The 15935-nt window shown below is 39.8% G+C and overlaps 1 protein-coding gene across 4 annotated transcripts in view; it reads right to left on the bottom strand.

Moving 5' to 3' along the window:
• trim33 (tripartite motif containing 33) overlaps positions 1-15101 on the bottom strand; it is a 45556-nt gene extending 30455 nt beyond the window's left edge. For all 4 annotated transcript variants that reach the window (XM_034196339.1, XM_034196340.1, XM_034196341.1 and 1 more), the window contains exons 1-4: positions 14493-15101; positions 6004-6122; positions 2883-3036; positions 2235-2364 (exon numbers count right to left, since the gene is read on the bottom strand). In XM_034196339.1, coding sequence (XP_034052230.1) covers positions 2235-2364; positions 2883-3036; positions 6004-6122; positions 14493-15063 — 974 coding nt within the window. In that variant the 5' untranslated portion in view covers positions 15064-15101. The remainder of the gene's footprint in view (positions 1-2234; positions 2365-2882; positions 3037-6003; positions 6123-14492) is intronic.
• Positions 15102-15935: the final 834 nt, after the last annotated feature.

Genomic DNA, 15935 nt, shown 5'->3' with positions numbered 1-15935 from the left:
TTTTTTTGTTGCCATAAGTTATTCTCTCTCCGTTCGTTGGTGCACGGGGCTAATGCTAATAATGCTAATGCCACAAATACAATGGCGGCTTCACAAAACTTTTCAGAGTTTTATGGGGCGTGGTTTGCAATTCGCCCAGCCAATAGAAATTGGTACTTTTTTCTCCCCAGGATATTACCACCTCTCTAGCAGGCACTAAAAATGGAGATAAAAGTTCTCTGAACTAGGTTCTCTTTTTGGTGTGAACGCAAAATCCCAGGAACTATCTGAACTAAAAGGGAAAAGTACGGGGGAAAAGTACTCCGGTGTGAAAGCGCCTAATTTCTGCACTACCAGGTGGGAGATTCCAATGACTTTGCAAGATATAAATCAGTGCCTGTTTAGATAACGAAAATGAAAAAAAAACCAGCAGGGGCTTCAAACCACAACATTTTCAAACTACTGGTATTATTTGACAATAGTTTTTGGGAAACCAACCGTATGCAGAATATTCGACAATGTGGTCCAAATATAGTTTGGTGGCTGACAGGTGCCTTAAACACTTCCATTAGGAGAAACGCACTGCAGCTTCAGAAACCATTCAAATATAACACAAATGCTCCAAAACACATTGAGATGAAGAAAAATGTTCACCAACTTGGAGTAACCTGCACAGCGTTTACAAATATCTCTGCATAAATGAAACTGCAAATTAAAAAAATTGATTTTGGGCCTTTATAGAGCGTTTGCACCTGTCAGCCAGTACAAAGGGGCAACACATTTGTCATTTATTTGAACATGAAGTTTTAGAGTGAAGCTCTGACTGTCTGCTTTAGGATGTCATCGGTCTTAAAATAAAAATAAATAAAAGTTCTCTAAATGTTGTTTATTGGGCTGTTGGATTGCTGCAGTGCTACACCACCTAATTGATAGAAATTACCACAGTGGAAATCATTTATTTAAGAGGCTTAAGGGGCAACACATATTTATTCAAGCATAACACTTTGTTCGGAATAAAACAACACAATGTGTATTTTGAATTAAAGCTATCTTTTTCCAAGAAATGTTTATTTCAATGCTCTGGAGTTTTTGGAAATGTCTGCATCTTATTAGTCTGAAACAATGCTACGCAGTCATTACTGGAATCGAACTCTGCAAATAGTATAACAATAATCCGATTAGTATTATAGTATTAAATTGGCCTAATCTTTATCTAACAATAAATGTGCAGAGATGCTTAAACAGAATAAATAGAAAAGAAAAGGTTGTTCAAAATAAGAGAGTTGATTTAGAATTGCTTGGATTTGAATGAATTGGGCTTGGATCTTAAAACAGATAAGCTTCTCGTTCCTTTAATAGAAAATACCACTGAAATGAATGCCCTAAATCAAGTCAACTAGTTCACAACCAATTCACAAATTTCATATGCACAAAATATTGTTTATTGCTGGCAGAATAGAATGGTGCAGTGACGAGTCCTAAAACCCAGAAGTGAGTTAGCATTTTACCAGTACGGGTTCCTCAGTCAATGGGATTTCTCCATAGGATTTTGGAAAATAGCTGGAAATAAGGTCTGTGGTTGACACAAATTTAAGAGACGGATCACGTTTTGTTCTACGACATTAAACACATCAGCAGTGACCCCGCTGGTGATTTTTGAAGAGTTTACGTGTCTGAAAAACGATGGTTGTTAACATGTGGCTGAATAGGACTTCAGAAATTGTCGAGGCCGTTGTACGTCATTACGCCGAACACGTAAACACTCAGGCTAAGTTTGTTTGCCCCTGTTCTGCTTGCAAACTGTTAAAACAAACGCTTCAACTTGTACAATTTGGAATATGTATTTTTGAATATCGCCGTGTTGGCGTGACGTTGAAGTTGTTGCTGACGTTGTTGTCCCTGCTGTACTAGGCTATAGTTAGTTTATAGCATAACGTTAGCATTTGGCTTCTGGCGATTAGATTTATGATTCGAAAATTATAAAAGTAGGGTAGACATGTTGATATTATCCAGCTGAACAAAACGTGCATTTATCAAACAGGTTCGTTTTCCACAGACCTTATTTCGAGCTATTTTCCAAAATCCTATGGAGAAATCCCATTGCTTTTTCGTCGAAGGAACCCATGCACAGCTTACTTCCGGGTAAATACGTCATCCCTGCACCACTCTATTAGTCCAAAAATACCATATCATACCAAAGCAGAGTGGCAGTCACTCAGCAGCACATTGTTTGGATGAATAAGATATTAGGTTACCTGTGCTCTTTGTGCTCCAGCAGCTGGCAGTCCCGACAAGTCAACGTGTCACAGGTCTCACAGAAAAGCTTCAGGGGCTCCTGCTTGTGGATGGGACAGAAAACAGGCCTCTGCCCAGCACCAACAGACTCTATAGAGACACAGAAGACACCATTGATGCTAACTTACAGAGACCGGAATGAGTGCTAAAAACCTGTAAAGGAGTTAGCATATTACCACTTCTGGTTCCTTCTTTCTCAACTGTTATCCTGAATGTTTGTTTGCCCAAGATTGAATTATCTTGCAAAATTCCAAAATCCAATTGCCTTTTGTCAAATCAGTCAAAAATATCTCAACACTGCAACACTCTACAAAGAGGATATTTAATGAAAGTAACCAGAGAAAAAACTAAAGACAGAAATAAATGATAGCTTAGGTTTTCAAACGCAGAGAGAAAGCTTTAGAAGACTCTCTCTCTCTCTCTCCTCCCCCCCCCCCCCAGCTGAAGGTACCATCTAAGCAACCAGAGTCTGCAGCACGGTTACTATGGCAACAGCCTTTCTGCAGCACCATATTCACTGTGTTTCTACAAGGCAAAGTCTTATTTGGACTTTGGCAGTTTAAGCTCCATCGAACATACATCGGCCCCTTCAGGTTCGGCCTTCTTACCGGAAGCAGCGTCAGCGTCCTCCTTGGTGTGGATTTTGTGGTCCTTGGTAATTTTAACCCTCTGGTGAGCTTCCACGCAGGTCTTACACAGCCATTCCCCACACTCCACGCAAAAGCCTATGGTTCCTGCATTGTCCTCACAGCTTGTGCACACCTTGAGAAGATCACACCACAAAGCATATTTGAGAACCATTTCCAGAATCACTATAGTGCTAGATGATGTCGTTCATACAAATGTGTAATAAATTCCCTGCCTGAAACGTCTCCATTGGACGCCTTTAGTTAGTCCCATAACATAATGAAATCATTATTTAATAATCACACTTCTATAGGCTAAGGTGGAGGGACATCTTTAAGTGGTTGATCAATCACAACAGAGCCAGCCAGCTAACCAATCAGAGCAGACTGGACTCTCCTTTCAGAGAGAGAGTGAAAGAGATGCTGCAGCACATTTTTGACCATTAAAGCATGTTAACATGTCACAGAAGAAGCGAGAAATGTTAATGTGTTAATGTACTAGTGTATTAATTTAAGTTTTCCGCACTCTCGCGGGAATATGGAGCGAGCTTAAGTTTCACTTTTGATTGCATGATATAGCCAAGCACAACACCTTCGTCAAACATATTGCCACTTGTTTGTACCATTTTCAGGCGATTTGTAATCCGTTCTAGAAAAACAGTATTTTTTAGGATTTCAAGAAGCATATAGAACAAACAATAGATGTATTTTATGAACATTTATCCATGCTGGAAGTAGGTTTAGATGGTTTAGGAGTGAGATAGAGATTATTATCTAATATATGCATCCGATTGAATGAAGTCTGTTGATGATCAGAGGCTGTTGTTGGGGCTGCATAAATGTTTTTTTATTTTTGTTTTGCAGCAGGCCTCAGAGAGTTAAACTTGGGCATGCGACCATAGTTTTACTGTATTTTGTTTTGAAAATCCACAGCGGAGGTTTGTGTCGTACTACATGCGGTGTATTTTGCATTTCTCTCAGTAGTAGTTGGCTCAGACATAAAAAAAAATTATTTCGTATTTGTTCATATATTCGTGTATTTATTCCTATATACATTTATTTATACTTATGTCATTTTCTGTCCTCTATATTAAAACAAAGCAATGACATGATCTCACTGCAATATTGACATTACACAGAAACATTTGAAATTGAGGATGATTCCTTAAATGAAATAGTCATTCCAAGTAGGTTACATTGGTTTTGAACTCTACATGCAATAAAACCTATATAACACGCTACAGGAAATGGAAAACCCCAAAAAGGGCCCCTTCAATTATATTGGTGTTCACCTATTAACAACCGCCCTGAATTATGGACGAATAAGACTGGCTCCGTCATAGTTTTATTAAAGGTCCCATGTCATGCTTTTCCGGTTATTACCCGTCCCCTTGTGTGTTATGAAGGTTTTTATGCATGTAAACGGTCTGCAGAGTCAAAATCCCTCAAAGTACACCCTGTAGCGAGTAAAACTCTAACACAGAAAAGACCTCCCCAAAACGCCTCGTTGGAGATTTCTCATTTACTTCCTGGGTATCGCTACGTAGGGATACCCAGTAGCCACGCCCAGAGCTATGGCCGCACCCTCTGCCAGCATTTCACGAAACAAAGCTTCCCAAACCTTTCAGCGATTCATGCCGGATATGTACAGCGTAGGGCACTGAAGGACGATGCTGTTCCTACTTTGTTTGGACCAGTGGGAGATTTGGGTACACAACCTGTAAGTATTCATTTTGTTTGTGTATTTATGATGTTTAAAACAAACAAGGTATCTACCACGACTAGGGCTAGCCGATATACCGTGTCATGGCGATAACCGCGATATGAGCATGCGCGATATTCACACCGTAGGGACGTGCGGTTTTATTCTTCTTTTTTTTTTTAAATGCTAACGCACTTTAGCACAGAATTCAAAAATAAAGATACCCTTATTACTTATCGAAACTGCACATACAATATATCCGATTAAAGCTGAGACTCCACAGATTATTTAAGTATAGTATCTAAGCGACCCGATCTCGCAACGGGGGAAGCAAACACAGACATCACAACACGTACCTTTTACGGAGCTTTTACGGGAGATCGTCTCACCGTAGCTGTGAATCTGATCAAAAAACGTGTTCAATGGCATTAAAACGAGAAAAAACGCGGCTGAATCGGTTGATCCATAGGTTGATAATGTATCTGTGGCTTTGAAGCAATTGTTTATAATCCATAATTCCATGTTTATGTAAACATCGGAGCACAACAGTTAGCTGCTATTGGTAGCCACCAGAGTGTATGCAGCTTCCGGTTTTGGCTACGCGTCACTCTCACTCCTTATTTGGTAATGTGTGTGTGTTAGACTGCGCTGGACTGCCGCATTGCCAAGACCGGAAGCAGCAGCCACTATGGTGGCTACCATTAGCAGCTAACTTTTGCTCTGCGATTTTTACATAAAAATGGAATTATGGATTATAAATGAAATAATTTTTTTATACAGAGAAGTTAAAAACCTATGGATTAACCGATTCAGCCGCGTTTTTTCTCGTTTTAATGCCATTGAACACGTCTTTTGATCAGATTCACAGCTACGGTGATACATCTCCCCTAGAAGCTACGTAAAGGTACGTGTTGTGATGTCTGTGTTTGCTTCCCCTGTCCGAGTTCGGATCACTCAGTGATGATACTATATACCTAAATAATCTGTGGAACCTCGCTGTATTTGTTTCGCCGACACGGAAGCCCTGTCTGCTCCTCACAGCAGCTCCTCACTGCTCGTGAGGCTCACAGCCTCACGTCGCTTGACCAATCAGAGCACACTGCACTCACAAGGAGGGGGGGGGGGCGAGCTCCAACAAGCCGTTTAGGACAGAGAGTGAATACACATACTTTACAGAGATGCTGTATGAGAAACCAATGTGAGTTTGGAAAATTGCACAATATAAATCTATTCTAGTAGACCTCAACAATGGTATTATAATCAGTAGAAATGGCCATGACATGGGACCTTTAAAATATGATATATACGAATCTCAAAGTTATGCAGACATCCCTCCAACAGCAGAGGAATGCCTACATTGCAGAGCATTGATTGCTGAAACACTGATGATGTTTGACATACCTGTGCAGCCTTTTCATCAGACGTGCTGGTGGCGTCTGAGGTATCTTTGACAAAGTAGTTGTCAATGATGTCACTCTGTTTGTAGTCCTGTTGGCACACTGTGCAGCGCATAACATTTACTGAGGACAGAAAAGGGGACACGAGTCAAAGGGGATGAAATGTTAAATGCACACATTCAATGCTTTGTGATGTTTTACATTGACTGACATTTGAAAAAATACAAAAAATAAAGAGGCTGTGAACATCAAGACCATGTGAAAACGATTACCTGAATTTTTAAGGGGGCCCCTAACCTTATGCTAAGAATAGTCGTGCCTCAAACCAAACAGAATTAAAAAGAAGTTTCTCAGCATACTTTCTGCTTATTTCCACAATTTCCTTTAGGTAAAAATCCTGTTGTTAAAAAATACTTGGCCCCATGGGAGACCCATTGCTCATTATTCGCAGGGGGTGGGGGTAGTTGATTTAGCGCTTGTCTACAGAATATTTGTTCCCATCATCATTGGCATTTTTATTAGAATATTAAATCACATGGTCTAACGAGGAAGACTGTATCACTTAATCACTTTAGTTGACTTCGTTAATGGATTTAGTTGAATTACTACTACAATAAAGCACACCAACAAATAATTAGTTTGGGTCATTAACTTTTCCACTTATTTCCTGAGGTCTAAAAATGTGCATAATTTTTACCTTAAATGTTATAAATTGAGTCAGCATAATATATGTCACCCCTCCCCTGCCTCATAAAACCATAAATTCCCCCCTCACGTGCTAGCTGAGGTGAAAACCGGTTGAGGGCGGTCTAGACCGGATTGAGCAGCACATGGCTGGTTTGTGCAAGCTCTAGCTCACACCACACACACACACACACACACACACACACACACACACACACACACACACACACACACACACACACACACACACACACACACACACACACACACACACACACACACACACACACACACACACACACACACACACACACACACACACACACACACACACACACCCACACACACACACACACACACACACACACACACACACACACACACACCACACACACACACACACACACACACACACACACACACACACACACACACACACACAACACACACACACACACACACACACACACACACACACACTACACACACCACACACACACACACACACACACACACCCACACACACACACACACACACACACACACACCACACACACACATCACACACACACACACACACACACACACACACACACACACACACACACCACACACACACACACACACACACACACACACACACACACACACACACACACACAACACTTTTACATTGAAAACCATTGCCTGGATTATTTAAAAAAAAAATCTAACAAAAAAAAGGTTGATTATTTATACCTAAGATACAACATTGGTGTTGAAGTTGTTTTGTGTTTTACAAGCTATTTTCAAGTTGTAATTTTTTAGTGATGCATCTGAATGTGTGGCTCTGATATTTCAAAAACTAAGGCTTTATGGCCACACAACAGTTTGTTGGATTGATTCTATAGATTATCGAAAACCGTTAAAAACTGGACAGTTGTCCGCTGATCAGTGATATTTTGAAGGGTTAGCATTGTTGTGACTTTGCGGCACCGGTAATACCAAGAAGAGTTTTATTATGTGTTATCATCAGACATTATTCCCCGGTTTTCTTTTGGGGAAGTTAACCACGTTATTTAAAAGTGGGATATACTGCAAATCTTTTTCAGTTGTATTTCATTTGTCTGGAAACCTTTTCATTTTGAGATTGGTTTGAGTGAGAGTGAAAGAAAGTCTGGTAACTTGGTCCAGTTTTAGAGAAAATGTATAGTATTTCATACTCAATTATTTATTATTAGGGATATGCGATAAGATTTCAATTTTCCATTGCAGTACAATCGGCGATAATAGGAATTGGCAGTTTCACATTTTTCAAATCCATAATTGGCTAAAATATTTAACACACAGCTGTCAAAATGAAATGGAGCCGCCCAGCTCCACCTCTGTATCCCCTAATTAACACAAATAATTAAAACCTTCTTTTCAAACAGGATAAGAGCAAGACTACAGCAACATATTTAACCCTAATAACATGTTGATTTGACCAAATTACCTAAATATTGTGCAAGTGCTGGATACTTCAGTACATGAGCTGCCCCCAAAGCTCACACTGGAATCAAGATAACATAAAAATCTCCCTGAAAGCCAGGGAGGGTAAAACATCTGTGGGGACATCACTTATCTTGTAGAAGTGACAGATGGCATCACATTTAAACATTACTTGGTGTCGAGTGTGCACTTTAACTTAACCACAACAAAATGGAAGCCACAAAATAGATTAGGAGATTTGGTTTTGAAGAATGCGGTCCAATTTAAAATTTGATTATAATATTAAATTCACATTATGAATAATGCAATGAGGGGATGGGAGCATCAGATAAAGCAGGAGTCTCCAACCTTTCTTCATCTGAGAGCTACTTTGAAAAAATGAAAGTGGCCAAGAGCTACTTGCATCACATCGCTTACATTTATTCACATAGCCCTCATCAATTATTAAGCTATACTTTTGTACACGTGTGAAATTGCAATACCTATAGCTTATCAAAAATCTTAACTTCACATCAAGGTCCAAGAACACGAAAATGTCTCACATATTATTATGGCCCACATAGTAAGTACATCACTGAAAATTCACATAAATGTCCTTAATCACCACCTAACAAGCATTCACTCTTTTTCACAGTTAGTGAGATGATTGGCACTGCATGGAGTCCGCCATAGAGGGGTCTGCTGGACCCACTTAGGTTCACTCTAATAGTCATTTAAATGTTCATCAGTCAGTCTTGTTCTGTGTTTAGATTTCATGACATTCATGTCAGAAAAAGCTGCTACACAAAGGTCTGTAGAACAGAACCAAATAAATCAGACATTTTCAGTGCTGCTTGGTGATGTTCTTATAGTTTTCTGGGTCTACAAGGCTCCAGAAATGTTGTGAGTTTTGCTGAGACTTAAGCTGAACATGATTTTGGAGATTTATAACCTCCAGGGTTTCCCACACAGACTATACTTGGGCGGGCCGCCAAGGTATATTGACGACCCATTTAGGTTTGTTTTTTATATAATAAAAAAAATATTCGTCCGCGACCATGACGCCATCTGCGATCAATTAACTTGTGGACAATGATCCCTCGCTCTACGCCTCCTGTACCCAGTCCCGGACTGGCCATCGGGAGGACCGGGGGGTTTCCGATGGCCTGGCCTGTTAAGTGGCCTGCCTCACTCAGGGTGACTGGCTATCTGTGTCTACATGATGTGGCCTGCCGACATGGCCACTGTCATACAGATCATAAATCAAAGCCGTTGATTGGTCTCTGTGTGTCATTCAAGCTCAGGATAACCTCAGCTCAGGTGAGGTAGAGGACTCTGAGTGTTTAGATAGTTAACTTAGTCTAAATTCTCAGTGGGTCTCAAATGGTTTGGTCACCATTTATGTAAACACATATTTCCATTTGAGGGTGTCAAGTGTTTTTTCATATTGGAAATGGTATGTTATTGGTTATGGCCATGATTTTATGATTGAAATGTATACAGTTCTGTTTCATAGGTGTTCCCATAGATCTAGTCTCTTTATTTTCCCCACAAAATGCACCAGATTGATGTATTTAAGTCCAATATTTTTTTTTCAATCGTACCGGGGGAGCATGCCCCCTGTACCCCCCTAGAGGATCTGAGGTCCACCCCTACTTAAAATTACATGGACAGGTTCCTAAATACATTTACAATTTTTTTTTAAATAGTAACCCATGTCCATATGTTTATTTGTGGGTAGTTTAAACTATAGGGCTATCACTACGGGCCCTGCCTGTACCTGTTCGCTCTGCCATCGCATGAAGGGTCTGCTAACAAACGACCAACAGAAAGGTTAATGTTAATGTTGATGTTGTTGCATGTCACAAAGGCACGTCACCTCAACCCCCACCCCCCCCAAGTATATTTCAGATCTGTGGGAAACACTGACCTCCATCTCCATCTCCACAGGATTGACACTGAACAGTTCAGCCATCTTTTTCTTCATCTTGACATTAATTTATAAACCAAAGTAAACCAATTGTATAGGTCAAAAAACAAATACTTCTGCAGTCTAGCTGCAGCTTCTAGTACGGTCTTCTGTTAAAATAAAAGGACACTGAAGGTCCTGAATGTGGCATCACAAACATGACTTGAGTCTGAACACAGCAGACAACAGGATCAATCAATCAATGTTGATTTATATAGCCTAATATCACAAATGTTACATTTGTCTCACTGGACTCCACAGTTTGTACAGAATATCAGTATGACAATACGACACCCTCTGTCCTTAGACCCTCACATCGTACAAGGAAAACCCCCACAGTTTAAAGGGGAAACAGGCAACAGGAGTATTTACAACAGCAGTATAAAAACAAAAATAGTGCATGTGGGTGCACACTTACATTCTCTGTTTTACAGTTACATAAATCCCATGAATGTATGAGATTAAGTTGGCTTCATCATATCTCAATCAGTGATTAAGTGAATAATAAAGTTTCAATCGGGTCACTATGAGCCTGTCACTCATTATTTTTCAGGGGGGGGGGCGGGGTTTGGAGGAACGGAGAGGAGATGGTGATCGCGGAAGCTTTCCTCCTGCCTTCACACAAGTATTTATCAACTGAAAATAGCAAGAGGACAGTATACATCCATTTTAGTATAACTCAACAATGGAATTATGATCAGTAGAAATGGCCATGACATGGGACCTTTAAAACACAACTGACAGGAACTTCCTGATATTCCACCACCTACATTAAAAAGTACCATAGCATCATGCTATATTACATGCTGCTATCACCTATATATAGCAGACATTAGGAGATGTGAATTACAATGGATTAGTAAATAAAAAGTTTGGTCCAAGTAAGAAACATTTAAGCCGTTTCTGAACCCAATGTTCTCACCTGGGATTTCCATTTCCTCATGTCATGTACACAACCCCAGAAATAAATAATAACTTGAAATGGTTATGATGTAAAATATTCTAAATCATTATCCCAGTTTAGTTTAAACAAGGGGTGTAATACTATTAATCAGTACCCTGACTAAGCGTTGTGACTGGGGCAAGATGGTGTGTGATCCTTGCTATGAATCCAGGTTAATCAGTGCTACCAATACAATTACAATGTTTTTTGTCATATTACCCAATGATCCAATAAAGGCTAATGGCAAACCCAGTTTGAACTCAGAAGCAAGGCAGTTCTCTACTTATAATTCAGACCATGTCAAACTAATACAGCTAATACAGTTATGGCTAGGTACTGTGTTGAGGTAAAACCTTCTTCACAGAGCTGAATAGTTGAGAATAGTATGAGCTGCCTGTCACCGTAAAAAAATATGGCACATTGTTTTACTTGATGTAGTAAATTTGTCAGTGGAATAATTTCTTCTTGTAAAAGATTTGCATAAACAAACACCTTCTATTAAAGGATCAGTTGTTATACGAAATACTGAATCGCTGAGGTTTAATTGGATAAAATCAACTAGAATAGATCTTTACAACCTGGTTGCTCAGGGCAGTGATTCTCAAACTTTTTTCAATAATGTACCCCCTTTGAAAGTAAATTCAGCCATGTACCCCCTGATCAGCGCAAAAACAATTTGTTAGGGAAGAAATGCCTATATAAAGAGGTACAGTGCTGCACCATCGGTGTCTGATTTATTAAAACAACAACCTTGTAACTGAGAAACACTTAAATGCTACATTTCAAATGTTTACAATCCATCACTAAATTCATGGCAAACCAATTTTAACATCATGCAATAACACTAAGACGACATTAGTTGCATTGAACTGATCTTTTTAATAAGTTGTACTTACAATTTAGTGAGAAACATGGGCTTGTGCTTCACTGAGGATCTTTGTTATTCTCAGTGACAGGAAGGCCACTGCAGTTATTACACTTCGCGTTTTGAAATATGTGTAACTCTGTTAATATAAAACCCACTCTGCTCAAACTTCGTTACATTTCCTAAAATTGGTATTTATTTATTTTTTCAATTAACATAAAAATAAATCTCACGTACCCCCTGCAGTACTCCAACGTACCCCTAGGGGTCCGCGTACCCCCTGCAGTACTCCAACGTAACCCTAGGTGGTCTCTCTCTCTCTCGAATGTGTTTAATTGAATAGTAAAAGGGGTTTAACGTTAGTGGCAGGTTGTGTGAGAGAGAATAAATAAGACAGCCCAATATTTAAAAAAAAATTCACCACATAAAATCACAAAAACCCCGCATGTTTAATCGCATAATCAAGGATTTTAGCCCGCGTTTTTCTGGAGGGTCCACTTTGTGAAGCAGCTTTTTCTGACATGAAATCTAAATACAGAACAAGACCCTCTATGGCGGACTCCATGCAGTGCCAATCATCTCACTAACTGTGAAAAAGAGTGAATGCTTGTTAGGTGGTGATTAAGGACATTTATGTGAATTTTCAGTGATGTACTTACTATGTGGGCCATAATAATATGTGAGACATTTTCGTTTTCTTGGACCTTGATGTGAAGTTAAGATTTTTGATAAGCTTTAGGTATTGCAATTTCACACGTGTACAAAAGTATAGCTTAATTGATGTGATGCAAGTAGCTCTTGGCCACTTTCATTTTTTCAAAGTTAGTAGCTCTCAGATGAAGAAAGGTTGGAGGCCCCTGCTGTATGACAATTTGATTAATTGGAATACGACACATATTTTGATATGAAGGATATTTTTAGTTCATATAAAAAAGATATTCCCAGGTCTACATTATGCCACATTTCCACTGTATGGTACGGTGGCCCTGAAGTGCAAGTCAAAACAACAAAACACTACATCATTTCAGAAAACACCACAGCATTTCACAAAACACTACAGCATTTCACAAAACACTAACTGACCAATCAAAAAGCGTAATTTCTTGACTTGGCAGCAAAACAACCAATCACAGCAGTGCTTCTCCGGCTGGCTCTATCCAATCACAAACAAGAAGTGTTCTCCCTAAATGAATACCCTTTCCGTAATTTTTGAAATGCTGTAGTGTTTTCTAAAATGCTGTTGTGTTTTGTGAAATGCTGTGGTGTTTTGTGAAATGCTGTGGTGTTTTGTGAAATGTTGTTTTGACTTGCACTTCAGGGCCACCATAGATATTGGTTGTTAATATTGATTAGTAGTCCGCAGGTTTTGATTATAGGATCCACTTAAGTTCATGATTATGTTTCTTAATCCTATGACAAGTGTGGCTGCACAATTTCTGGAAAATAAATCACTAATTGTGATTATTTTTGACAATATGGCTCACGACACTGAAAGGATAGATACTTTTTGCTTTACTATTGTGATTATAATTGAAAAATGTATTTCATTTGATCATCTGTACCTAAAAAATACATTTTATTAGGTCTGAAGAAGAATACAGATTGTGGGCTGGGACATGCATGTAGCACCACAATCCCTAATATGGAAAAATATTTAAACATATTTTGCCTCTTAACTGCGCAAACCTATTTCTTAAAAAAAAAAAAAAGAATTATAATTACAATATTCCTGGACAGGTGTGGGGAATATATCGCTCAACCTTGGGATTTATTGGCATTGCAGAAGCCATTGGAAATGTGTCAAATTGAAATAGTGCCTTACTAACCAAGGCCATTATAATAGAACATCAACAAAGTTGTGTATCTTACCTAAGACAGGCCTGCCAATGCAATTTTTTGACATTCAACTATTTATCCTGAAAGTGTAATTAGGATACATCATAAAAAGGTGATGGTATGTCATAAGAAATGCCATAAAAAAGTCATGGTTTAATATACCATACAAATGTCATGGCAAAATACACAATTAAAAAAGATCATAGTATGGCAAAAAAGGGCTATAAAAAGTCACATATAATATGCCATAAAATGAAATACAAAAGTCAAAGTATATGTCGTCATAAAAAAGACATGACATATATGTAATTGAAGAAATGCAGTGTATAAATGTCATACAAATGCATTATATCATTTTTTTTTTGTTGAAAAAGGCACAGAATAGAATGCCATAAAACGGCATTAATGTGTTATTAAGGAAAGTTATTGCATTATATATATATTTTTTTTTTTAAAACAATAGTATGAGGCTCTGACACCGAGTTTTACCCAGTGTCGGGTGACATTTCTACCTGCATCACAATTGCCGTCTGCCGGTAAGCATCTGTGAATTCCACACTAGGTGTACAGTCTCAGATCACCAATAGGTGTCAGTTATCTCCTATCTATTGCATCCGGAAATAAATTCACATATACGATTCCCTTCCAACTTTAAGCTAAAACAAACTTCTGACAGGCAGCCATTGGTTTGAGAGCTGTGTACAGGTATACGTTCGTGGTTCTTAGCGTTAATGGTGAAAAACTCACCTATATGTGTATCCGTCTGCCCGTGTGGTCCAGGCACCTGCATGCTTATCTGTCTGTCTGGTTGCGGAATGCATTTCAGGCAAAAGGAATGCAGACAAGGCAAAAGTTTTGGATCACAGTTTCGGCTCTGAAGACTTTGTTTACACACTGCGCACGTATCCAAAAAATTAAACAGGGTCGATACCGGCGTGCCCGCTGGAGCAGTAGCAGGGGGCGACATTTCAGTGCTGGGTCCGCCAACAGGAGCATCCACGGCGGGCAGGGTTTCAGCTGCCGTCGGCTCCGCATTGGTGGTGCTGGTCTCCGCCGGGCTGTTACTAGTGCTACCATTCGCTTCCCCTCCCTCTACAGCAGCCCCGCCGTTGCTTACGTCCCCGCCGTCGCTTGTGGGTGTCGGTGCCTCGTTCACGGTATCCTGGGACTCTGTTTCTTCGCCGACTTTTGTGTTCGCTTCTGGGACTATTACTGCACTTTCCTCTTTCGTTTCTGGCTGCTCGTTATCTTGCGCTGAAGGCACGGCGTCCGAGTTTGCAGACGATTCCATATCATCCTCGCCTTTGTTATCCGCCATCTTCCTTCCTCTTTGAACCGCTGCAACCACGTACTGCGTAAATGTTCGGAGCAGGAATACGTACGAATACGTCATGACGTCAACCAAGATCCGACTTTTATGAAGTTGTTATCTTTCGGATCTGTTTGCAGTTTCCTCACAAAAAGTATAATAACGATTATATAAGTGCTATATTTTTTAATAATTACGTTTTAGTGGAATTGCTTAACTATTGCTTTTCTGATTGTATCCATTTGAGTGCAACAATGTTAACAAAAAGTAGTTCTGAACGTGCAATTACAATTGTAACAATTGCATTGCACATTCATTGTATCTTAGAACTAAAGCCCTACAAGTCATTCTGTTCCATAGGTGTTGATCATAGGTGTTGATCATAGCAGTGGCGTAGCCAGGAATTATTGTGTGGGTGGGCCTGGAGAACTGTAGGTGGGCCAGGGTGAGACATATTAAGCGTGGGGTCTGAGCTGAAACTTCATTAATGATTTTAATGATTTTTTAATGCGCTAATAGAACATTAAATTAGCAGTGAAAACAAAAAACATAGGCTCGGCGGCCTCAGAATGTGTGTAAAACTGACATCCACATAGGGATGGGTATCGTTAAGGCTTTAAAGGTACTACTACTTTTATCGATAGCGCTTATGCTTATGCTCCAGGTTCAGTACCAACCACATCATAAAGTACGCGGACGACACAACAGTGGTGGGACTCATCAGGGACAACAACAAACAGGCCTACAGGGAGGAGGTGAAACATCTGACAGACTGGTGTAACCAGGGCCGCCCCTGGCCAACTTGGGGCCCCAAGCGACATTGTGAGATGAGCCCCCCCCCCCCCCCCCCCAACCGACAGGAGTGAAAAACAAAGTAGGCT

Source organism: Gymnodraco acuticeps, unplaced genomic scaffold (assembly GCF_902827175.1).
Source record: "Gymnodraco acuticeps unplaced genomic scaffold, fGymAcu1.1, whole genome shotgun sequence".
Classification (NCBI taxonomy): Eukaryota; Metazoa; Chordata; class Actinopteri; order Perciformes; family Bathydraconidae; genus Gymnodraco; species Gymnodraco acuticeps.
Note: the sequence above shows the minus strand (reverse complement) of the source record. Positions and strands in the feature narration are given on the sequence as shown.